The sequence below is a fragment of the Rhopilema esculentum genome, chromosome 6 (genome assembly GCF_057945365.1).
Source record: "Rhopilema esculentum isolate cy_ngs chromosome 6, ASM5794536v1, whole genome shotgun sequence".
Taxonomy (NCBI): domain Eukaryota; kingdom Metazoa; phylum Cnidaria; class Scyphozoa; order Rhizostomeae; family Rhizostomatidae; genus Rhopilema; species Rhopilema esculentum.
Genome location: NC_142820.1, coordinates 14,731,389 through 14,743,300, shown reverse-complemented (window position 1 = coordinate 14,743,300; position 11,912 = coordinate 14,731,389). Strand labels below are relative to the sequence as shown.

The following is an 11,912-nucleotide window of genomic DNA, read 5'->3' as shown; positions in this document are numbered from 1 at the left end:
TAGAAGATAATCACAACAAAGCAAATCGCTAGACTATTTACTGTTTCGGGGGCAAACTGTTACAGAGAGTCCATTATCCTATTCTATAGAACCTTGCACCCCGTCCTGGTGCACAGAGAACCTTATCCACACAAGTTCCTTATTTTCGTGCCATAACACAACTGAATGTTAAAATATCACCAAATCAACTAAACCATAGAAGATAATCACAACAAAGCAAATCGCTAGACTATTTACTGTTTCGGGGGCAAACTGTTACAGAGAGTCCATTATCCTATTCTATAGAACCTTGCACCCCGTCCTGGTGCACAGAGAACCTTATCCACACAAGTTCCTTATTTTCGTGCCATAACACAACTGAATGTTAAAATATCACCAAATCAACTAAACCATAGAAGATAATCACAACAAAGCAAATCGCTAGACTATTTACTGTTTCGGGGGCAAACTGTTACAGAGAATTCATTATCTTATTCTATAGAACTTTGCACCCCGTCTTGGTGCACAGAGAACCTTATCCACACAAGTTCCTTATTTTCGTGCCATAACACAACTGAATGTTAAAATATCACCAAATCAACTAAACCATAGAAGATAATCACAACAAAGCAAATCGCTAGACTATTTACTGTTTCGGGGGCAAACTGTTACAGAGAATTCATTATCTTATTCTATAGAACTTTGCACCCCGTCTTGGTGCACAGAGAACCTTATCCACACAAGTTCCTTATTTTCGTGCCATAACACAACTGAATGTTAAAATATCACCAAATCAACTAAACCATAGAAGATAATCACAACAAAGCAAATCGCTAGACTATTTACTGTTTCGGGGGCAAACTGTTACAGAGAATTCATTATCTTATTCTATAGAACTTTGCACCCCGTCTTGGTGCACAGAGAACCTTATCCACACAAGTTCCTTATTTTCGTGCCATAACACAACTGAATGTTAAAATATCACCAAATCAACTAAACCATAGAAGATAATCACAACAAAGCAAATCGCTAGACTATTTACTGTTTCGGGGGCAAACTGTTACAGAGAGTCCATTATCCTATTCTATAGAACCTCGCACCCCGTCCTGGTGCACAGAGAACCTTATCCACACAAGTTCCTTATTTTCGTGCCATAACACAACTGAATGTTAAAATATCACCAAATCAACTAAACCATAGAAGATAATCACAACAAAGCAAATCGCTAGACTATTTACTGTTTCGGGGGCAAACTGTTACAGAGAATTCATTATCTTATTCTATAGAACTTTGCACCCCGTCTTGGTGCACAGAGAACCTTATCCACACAAGTTCCTTATTTTCGTGCCATAACACAACTGAATGTTAAAATATCACCAAATCAACTAAACCATAGAAGATAATCACAACAAAGCAAATCGCTAGACTATTTACTGTTTCGGGGGCAAACTGTTACAGAGAGTCCATTATCCTATTCTATAGAACCTCGCACCCCGTCCTGGTGCACAGAGAACCTTATCCACACAAGTTCCTTATTTTCGTGCCATAACACAACTGAATGTTAAAATATCACCAAATCAACTAAACCATAGAAGATAATCACAACAAAGCAAATCGCTAGACTATTTACTGTTTCGGGGGCAAACTGTTACAGAGAATTCATTATCTTATTCTATAGAACTTTGCACCCCGTCTTGGTGCACAGAGAACCTTATCCACACAAGTTCCTTATTTTCGTGCCATAACACAACTGAATGTTAAAATATCACCAAATCAACTAAACCATAGAAGATAATCACAACAAAGCAAATCGCTAGACTATTTACTGTTTCGGGGGCAAACTGTTACAGAGAATTCATTATCTTATTCTATAGAACTTTGCACCCCGTCTTGGTGCACAGAGAACCTTATCCACACAAGTTCCTTATTTTCGTGCCATAACACAACTGAATGTTAAAATATCACCAAATCAACTAAACCATAGAAGATAATCACAACAAAGCAAATCGCTAGACTATTTACTGTTTCGGGGGCAAACTGTTACAGAGAATTCATTATCTTATTCTATAGAACTTTGCACCCCGTCTTGGTGCACAGAGAACCTTATCCACACAAGTTCCTTATTTTCGTGCCATAACACAACTGAATGTTAAAATATCACCAAATCAACTAAACCATAGAAGATAATCACAACAAAGCAAATCGCTAGACTATTTACTGTTTCGGGGGCAAACTGTTACAGAGAGTCCATTATCCTATTCTATAGAACCTTGCACCCCGTCCTGGTGCACAGAGAACCTTATCCACACAAGTTCCTTATTTTCGTGCCATAACACAACTGAATGTTAAAATATCACCAAATCAACTAAACCATAGAAGATAATCACAACAAAGCAAATCGCTAGACTATTTACTGTTTCGGGGGCAAACTGTTACAGAGAGTCCATTATCCTATTCTATAGAACCTTGCACCCCGTCCTGGTGCACAGAGAACCTTATCCACACAAGTTCCTTATTTTCGTGCCATAACACAACTGAATGTTAAAATATCACCAAATCAACTAAACCATAGAAGATAATCACAACAAAGCAAATCGCTAGACTATTTACTGTTTCGGGGGCAAACTGTTACAGAGAGTCCATTATCCTATTCTATAGAACCTCGCACCCCGTCCTGGTGCACAGAGAACCTTATCCACACAAGTTCCTTATTTTCGTGCCATAACACAACTGAATGTTAAAATATCACCAAATCAACTAAACCATAGAAGATAATCACAACAAAGCAAATCGCTAGACTATTTACTGTTTCGGGGGCAAACTGTTACAGAGAATTCATTATCTTATTCTATAGAACTTTGCACCCCGTCTTGGTGCACAGAGAACCTTATCCACACAAGTTCCTTATTTTCGTGCCATAACACAACTGAATGTTAAAATATCACCAAATCAACTAAACCATAGAAGATAATCACAACAAAGCAAATCGCTAGACTATTTACTGTTTCGGGGGCAAACTGTTACAGAGAATTCATTATCTTATTCTATAGAACTTTGCACCCCGTCTTGGTGCACAGAGAACCTTATCCACACAAGTTCCTTATTTTCGTGCCATAACACAACTGAATGTTAAAATATCACCAAATCAACTAAACCATAGAAGATAATCACAACAAAGCAAATCGCTAGACTATTTACTGTTTCGGGGGCAAACTGTTACAGAGAGTCCATTATCCTATTCTATAGAACCTCGCACCCCGTCCTGGTGCACAGAGAACCTTATCCACACAAGTTCCTTATTTTCGTGCCATAACACAACTGAATGTTAAAATATCACCAAATCAACTAAACCATAGAAGATAATCACAACAAAGCAAATCGCTAGACTATTTACTGTTTCGGGGGCAAACTGTTACAGAGAATTCATTATCTTATTCTATAGAACTTTGCACCCCGTCTTGGTGCACAGAGAACCTTATCCACACAAGTTCCTTATTTTCGTGCCATAACACAACTGAATGTTAAAATATCACCAAATCAACTAAACCATAGAAGATAATCACAACAAAGCAAATCGCTAGACTATTTACTGTTTCGGGGGCAAACTGTTACAGAGAATTCATTATCTTATTCTATAGAACTTTGCACCCCGTCTTGGTGCACAGAGAACCTTATCCACACAAGTTCCTTATTTTCGTGCCATAACACAACTGAATGTTAAAATATCACCAAATCAACTAAACCATAGAAGATAATCACAACAAAGCAAATCGCTAGACTATTTACTGTTTCGGGGGCAAACTGTTACAGAGAATTCATTATCTTATTCTATAGAACTTTGCACCCCGTCTTGGTGCACAGAGAACCTTATCCACACAAGTTCCTTATTTTCGTGCCATAACACAACTGAATGTTAAAATATCACCAAATCAACTAAACCATAGAGATAATCACAACAAAGCAAATCGCTAGACTATTTACTGTTTCGGGGGCAAACTGTTACAGAGAGTCCATTATCCTATTCTATAGAACCTTGCACCCCGTCCTGGTGCACAGAGAACCTTATCCACACAAGTTCCTTATTTTCGTGCCATAACACAACTGAATGTTAAAATATCACCAAATCAACTAAACCATAGAAGATAATCACAACAAAGCAAATCGCTAGACTATTTACTGTTTCGGGGGCAAACTGTTACAGAGAGTCCATTATCCTATTCTATAGAACCTTGCACCCCGTCCTGGTGCACAGAGAACCTTATCCACACAAGTTCCTTATTTTCGTGCCATAACACAACTGAATGTTAAAATATCACCAAATCAACTAAACCATAGAAGATAATCACAACAAAGCAAATCGCTAGACTATTTACTGTTTCGGGGGCAAACTGTTACAGAGAGTCCATTATCCTATTCTATAGAACCTCGCACCCCGTCCTGGTGCACAGAGAACCTTATCCACACAAGTTCCTTATTTTCGTGCCATAACACAACTGAATGTTAAAATATCACCAAATCAACTAAACCATAGAAGATAATCACAACAAAGCAAATCGCTAGACTATTTACTGTTTCGGGGGCAAACTGTTACAGAGAATTCATTATCTTATTCTATAGAACTTTGCACCCCGTCTTGGTGCACAGAGAACCTTATCCACACAAGTTCCTTATTTTCGTGCCATAACACAACTGAATGTTAAAATATCACCAAATCAACTAAACCATAGAAGATAATCACAACAAAGCAAATCGCTAGACTATTTACTGTTTCGGGGGCAAACTGTTACAGAGAGTCCATTATCCTATTCTATAGAACCTCGCACCCCGTCCTGGTGCACAGAGAACCTTATCCACACAAGTTCCTTATTTTCGTGCCATAACACAACTGAATGTTAAAATATCACCAAATCAACTAAACCATAGAAGATAATCACAACAAAGCAAATCGCTAGACTATTTACTGTTTCGGGGGCAAACTGTTACAGAGAATTCATTATCTTATTCTATAGAACTTTGCACCCCGTCTTGGTGCACAGAGAACCTTATCCACACAAGTTCCTTATTTTCGTGCCATAACACAACTGAATGTTAAAATATCACCAAATCAACTAAACCATAGAAGATAATCACAACAAAGCAAATCGCTAGACTATTTACTGTTTCGGGGGCAAACTGTTACAGAGAATTCATTATCTTATTCTATAGAACTTTGCACCCCGTCTTGGTGCACAGAGAACCTTATCCACACAAGTTCCTTATTTTCGTGCCATAACACAACTGAATGTTAAAATATCACCAAATCAACTAAACCATAGAAGATAATCACAACAAAGCAAATCGCTAGACTATTTACTGTTTCGGGGGCAAACTGTTACAGAGAGTCCATTATCCTATTCTATAGAACCTTGCACCCCGTCCTGGTGCACAGAGAACCTTATCCACACAAGTTCCTTATTTTCGTGCCATAACACAACTGAATGTTAAAATATCACCAAATCAACTAAACCATAGAAGATAATCACAACAAAGCAAATCGCTAGACTATTTACTGTTTCGGGGGCAAACTGTTACAGAGAGTCCATTATCCTATTCTATAGAACCTTGCACCCCGTCCTGGTGCACAGAGAACCTTATCCACACAAGTTCCTTATTTTCGTGCCATAACACAACTGAATGTTAAAATATCACCAAATCAACTAAACCATAGAAGATAATCACAACAAAGCAAATCGCTAGACTATTTACTGTTTCGGGGGCAAACTGTTACAGAGAGTCCATTATCCTATTCTATAGAACCTCGCACCCCGTCCTGGTGCACAGAGAACCTTATCCACACAAGTTCCTTATTTTCGTGCCATAACACAACTGAATGTTAAAATATCACCAAATCAACTAAACCATAGAAGATAATCACAACAAAGCAAATCGCTAGACTATTTACTGTTTCGGGGGCAAACTGTTACAGAGAATTCATTATCTTATTCTATAGAACTTTGCACCCCGTCTTGGTGCACAGAGAACCTTATCCACACAAGTTCCTTATTTTCGTGCCATAACACAACTGAATGTTAAAATATCACCAAATCAACTAAACCATAGAAGATAATCACAACAAAGCAAATCGCTAGACTATTTACTGTTTCGGGGGCAAACTGTAACATATTTGTGTTAAAGAGAATTCATATTTGTTAAAAGTCTCAGCATGATAAAGATCTCAAAGCTTGTACCATGGCAATGTAAGCAACTCAACATAAAGGCCTAGGCCCAACATAAAGACTGTTAGAAATGTCAAATGGTGAAATCAATTCGGGACAAAATGATGAACCCTTTTAAATCATGTCAAGATGTAGCTTAAAAGGAGTCTCACCTAAACCAAAGTAATCTGAGTAGTATCATTCCTATCCATTTTACACTCTCCGAAGCAACTTAGCGCGCGGAATTGAAGCGCCATTTTGTTTATATTGAGCATGGTGCAGCCTCTATTTGATGCTAGTGGTCATTTTTCCTTAGTTTGGCCTATTGTTTTCCCTATTGTTTTGCCCCACTTCAACCCCAATTATTTCAAAAACGGTGCATTTAAGACCCTTTATCTAGAGTGTCAATCAACTCAGCGTAATTTTCTACACCAGAAACATTTAATGATTTTTTCACTTATTTTGAAAAGTATCACCCCTTCCTTAATACATTTAACCGAGGCCCTATTGTTTCACCAGGACGCGCCGCTAAAACCCCTCTATAGTAGTGAAGTAAGGAATGTTCGAAAAATATGGAAAAATAGTAAATTAGGTTTTAAGATTACCAGCTTTTGATACAATGGGTAAATATACTTCATCTCTAGCATAGTACCAGAGGTCTTGGAAATTCTATATGGTTTTGGTGTAAATTGCATCTAAAGTTTGGTCATTCCCTAGGTGGGTTATGACCAATTCAATTCACTTCAATTCATTAAATGTTCTGTTCTGCTTTTGATTGTGGGTATCTTTAACTTTGGTATTGGGAAATACCCCTAACCTAGGGGCCATCAGGGAGTTAGTATCAATGTGAAATAACTTTCATACATCATTTTAAACTTAAATTAGCGCTAGCAATTGGTTTTGAAGGGCTTTAAAACACATAATTTAAGGGGCCTGTATATATCAATGCATGTATTTAGAAGACACGTAAAGAAACAAAAATGAAAAGTTCTTTGGTAGACACTTTTTCTACTTTGAAAACTTAAAGAAAACTTTTTGTTATGTAGCTACATGAAAAAAATATCTTTATAGCGTTGATACTTCAAAAGGAATAAATCGTAACACAATCAATGGAGAGAACTACAACCTCTAATTAATCTATGAAGGTGTCACAAATGTTCGCAAATAATAGTATAATGTGTAATGATGTTACAAAATTTAAATAAAGTCATTGTCTGATTCCGATGAACTTTCATCCATTTGTTGTCGCATCCCTTCCATGACTGCCTCGTATATTTCATGCTTACGTGTTCGGAGATGATAAGTGTTACTGTCCGCATCATATACACAATCAATGGGGTGAACTACAGCCTCTATACTTTCTTTGAAGGTGATGCCAATTTTCATTTTATACGTGTAGCTTTCGTCAGTCTCTTCCATCTCGGCCATTAATACAGTTTTCTCGTCGTAGTTCACATCGATTACCTTACCTACTAAAATGTTTGGAACAGCCAAAGTCGAATCATTTGTAATTAGAGCAACAATTTGATCTCTAATGGGGTAGTTCCAACAGGACAATTTTCGACGAATCCCTAAACAGTTAGCTGTATTATCTGCCAAGTGTCTTACACCCTTTTTAATTTTGTTCTCGGTTTCCATGGTATAGTATCTTAGTCTCTGAGTTCTCTGACTGTGTGACATAAGTCTTGCGATAGCTGCTTCTATGTTTTTGTCCTTTTCCTCAGACAGAACCCAGTTAACTAAACTTTTACGAAGGGTTCCTGTAGTTACATGCAATTGATCATCCGAATGTTGTGAGAATGACTTGGAGAGATAAACTGTAAATGATTCGGAACTTTCAAATGGCTCTCCACTTTTACGCATGAAAAGAAAGTCGTGTTTCTTATCTTTAAGGAGTATCCTCCTTTCTTTATCTATAAATGTTCGCAAATAGCGCTCTAAATAATCGACGCTCGAAACCGAGATCCGATTGCACCCATAAGTCGAAGAGGTTTTAAAAATGTTTATTTCCAATTCCACTGTGCCATCTTCTTTGAATATAAGATAGTTGTTATTTCTATCTCGCTCTTCATCCTTCTCTTGCACTATTTTAAGTCTTATCATGTCAGTGTTTCTTGCCGGATTAACAGTGGCAAACATTAAAAGAATTAAGAAATCATGATACAATCTTGCCTTATCTATTCTCGTGCCACAAAATGTTTCCAATTCATATTTCATTTTCTTTAATAGTTCCATTGCTTGTCCCCAGTAATAGTTTTTTTTCTGTCCGTATTTGTATTTTTTCTCCTTCTCTCCTTTTCGTACTCTCTCTGTTAAAAGAAAAGTGAATGCAATCAGCAAAAGAAAACAACACCATCAAGAAGGAAAATGCATACAAAGTGCGTAAAGCGTAGAAGTAACCGACAGCACAACCAACGCTGTAATCTTTTCAAAGCATATTTTATATCAAATTCGCTATTGGACGACGATAATTTGGCAATCTTGGTCACTTTGGCCGTTCTTAGTTCACTTGAAACGTAGATATAAACTCTGAAGTAGATGAATTCAAATTAAATGCTTACCTGCAGCTGAGACTGTATTCTTTTCAGCTGCACAATCTCTTTTATTTCCATAAGGTTTCCGCTATTTCTCTTCACATATTTGGCAATATATAAAATCGATTGTACATAGCCTGCCACCGTGCCGTAGCTTAAGGGTTTGGCCAATCGCGTTTGCACGAAAGCATCCACTTTTTTCGTGTTAAGGCAATCTTCAATGTTTGGACTCCGTGTTTCTGTCTCTGCAACAAAAATAAAGTATTCTTTTGCTTTACCAATGATCTTTTTCACTGTTGCCTCTGCAATTTTTCCAGTGGGCCGTTCTGGATTGATTACCTTGCTGTAGAATTCAGCAATTTTCGGAAACTCATTATTAACAGCTTCATGTGTACTATTGTGTGGATCTCGGTAATTAACGCTGTAGTCTTCCATTCTAACATCTTCGAAAGATTCCACATCAGTCATGGAGTTTGTGGCCTCCCCGCACATTTCATTCGTTGAAATTTTATCGTTTGCTTCAATCGTTGTGGTGCTTTGGAGCTGTTTGAAGATTTGCTGTTTGTGTTTGCTGTTAAGTTTTTGAAAATCTCCCATATCTATCAGCCAGTGTCCCCCTTTCTGTTTTCCAAAACGTGACTGCAGCTTTGCACATATCGTCCCTTGGGCTAATCTAGCCCTTATACCCATTCGGTGGAGCATGGTTTTGAAGGCTGATCCAGTCATGTGCTGGAAATCTGTTTTAACGTCCGCCAGTGCCACGTATTGATTTCCATCAATTTCAAACAGATCTCTGTCCAGAATTTTGGTAGGTTCTAAATAAAAATATTCTGGTTACATGTATAAAAAGGAAACTGGTTCCAAGAAAACTGATAACAAAATGCAATCGTGTTGAAAAAGTCTTGTTGCAAAAGTATATGTTTCGACCATCAATCTGTGAGAAAACATCCTTTCTATTGTAAATAATTAACGATAAGGAAACAACTTGCCATGAAAATTTGAATCCATTTCGTTCTTTAACGAGGGACAATTGCTTGATCCTACAAGGAAAATATGCTGATTCAATAAAAGGAAATTATGATGTTTTGCTACAAATACTTTTTTCTACTCTATCGCCCCGCGATCTCACTACGCCCATCAAAATACGTGAAATAAATGGAAAACCAGGTTAGAGAAATTCGGTTTAGAAATTTGGTCACACCCGAACCAAGCCCCAATGAAGCTTTTCTTATAAAAACGCAATTCTGGTTATATGCATCTGGTTACATTGACAAAACAAGCTGGAAGACAACTGGTTACATGATGTAACCAGATAAAAAAGTCATCTGGTTAAAACGCGCTGCTTTCAACGGGGACTAGCCTTATTGAAACTCGTTTTATATTATTGAAACTCTTTCATAAATATCAATTCTGGTAGCATGCATCTGGTTACATCGAAAAAACCGGCTGGAAGACAACTGGTTACATGATGTAACCAGATAGAAAAACCATCTGGTTTAAACGATCTGCTTTCAACGGGAACTAGCCTTATTGAAACTCGTTTAATATTATTGACACTCTTTCATAAAACGCAATTCTTGTTATATGCATCTGGTTACATTGACAAAACAAGCTGGAAGACAACTGGTTACATTATGTAACCAGATAGAAAAGTCATCTGGTTAAAACGCGCTGCTTTCAACGGGAACTAGCCTTATTGAAACTCGTTTTATATTATTGAAACTCTTTCATAAATATCAATTCTGGTTGCATGCATCTGGTTACATCGAAAAAACCGGCTGGAAGACAACTGGTTACATGATGTAACCAGATAGAAAAACCATCTGGTTTAAACGATCTGCTTTCAACGGGAACTAGCCTTATTGAAACTCGTTTAATATTATTGACACTCTTTCATAAAACTCAATTCTGGTTGCATGCATCTGGTTACATCGACAAAACAGGCTGGAAGACAACTGGTCAATGATGTAACCAGATAAAAAAGTTATTTGGTTTAAACAATCTGGTTTCAACGGGAGCTAGCCCTAGTCAAACTAGTTACATTAAAGCGCAATTCTGGCTAAATGTTTCTAATATGATAGAGGAAACTGGTTACAAGACAACTGGTTTCATGATGAAACCAGATAGAATTTTATGCATAACAAGTTTAAACATAAAATCAAACGGACTGGACCCCCCCCCCCCCGGGCTGCGAATGCAGCAAACTACAAGCAGACCTTCCCTTTATGGAATGCGGCACCCCCCTCGTCCCTTATCACGAGAGATGCTGCCAAAAAGAAGATTCTAAAATTTTGACCTAACTCTGGCAATAGTTTTACCCTAACCCTAACCCTAACCCTAACCCTAACCCTAACCCTAACCCTAACCCTAACCCTAACCCTAACCCTAACCCTAACCCTAACCCTAACCCTAACCCTAACCCTAACCCTAACCCTAACCCTAACCCTAACCCTAACCCTAACCCTAACCCTAACCCTAACCCTAACCCTAACCCTAACCCTAACCCTAACCCTAACCCTAACCCTAACCCTAACCCTAACCCTAACCCTAACCCTAACCCTAACCCTAACCCTAACCCTAACCCTAACCCTAACCCTAACCCTAACCCTAACCCTAACCCTAACCCTAACCCTAACCCTAACCCTAACCCTAACCCTAACCCTAACCCTAACCCTAACCCTAACCCTAACCCTAACCCTAACCCTAACCCTAACCCTAACCCTAACCCTAACCCTAACCCTAACCCTAACCCTAACCCTAACCCTAACCCTAACCCTAACCCTAACCCTAACCCTAACCCTAACCCTAACCCTAACCCTAACCCTAACCCTAACCCTAACCCTAACCCTAACCCTAACCCTAACCCTAACCCTAACCCTAACCCTAACCCTAACCCTAACCCTAACCCTAACCCTAACCCTAACCCTAACCCTAACCCTAACCCTAACCCTAACCCTAACCCTAACCCTAACCCTAACCCTAACCCTAACCCTAACCCTAACCCTAACCCTAACCCTAACCCTAACCCTAACCCTAACCCTAACCCTAACCCTAACCCTAACCCTAACCCTAACCCTAACCCTAACCCTAACCCTAACCCTAACCCTAACCCTAACCCTAACCCTAACCCTAACCCTAACCCTAACCCTAACCCTAACCCTAACCCTAACCCTAACCCTAACCCTAACCCTAACCCTAACCCTAA

The 11,912-nt window shown here is 38.5% G+C and overlaps 1 protein-coding gene across 1 annotated transcript; it reads right to left on the bottom strand.

Moving 5' to 3' along the window:
- Positions 1 to 7,166: 7,166 nt before the first annotated feature.
- LOC148960165 (uncharacterized) lies at positions 7,167 to 10,345 on the bottom strand. Its single transcript, XM_089108969.1, has 3 exons — positions 9,697 to 10,345; positions 8,735 to 9,522; positions 7,167 to 8,482 (listed from the first exon to the last, which is right to left on the bottom strand). Exons 1-3 carry the CDS (start codon positions 9,713 to 9,715, stop codon positions 8,396 to 8,398), a joined length of 894 nt encoding a protein of 297 aa, XP_088965095.1. The 5' UTR covers positions 9,716 to 10,345; the 3' UTR covers positions 7,167 to 8,395.
- Positions 10,346 to 11,912: the final 1,567 nt, after the last annotated feature.

Coding starts and splice junctions, on each gene's coding strand:
- LOC148960165 (XM_089108969.1), bottom strand. Junction 8,483..8,734: donor GAATACAGTCTCAGCTGCAG/GTAAGCATTTAA, acceptor TTCTTTTAACAG/AGAGAGTACGAAAAGGAGAG.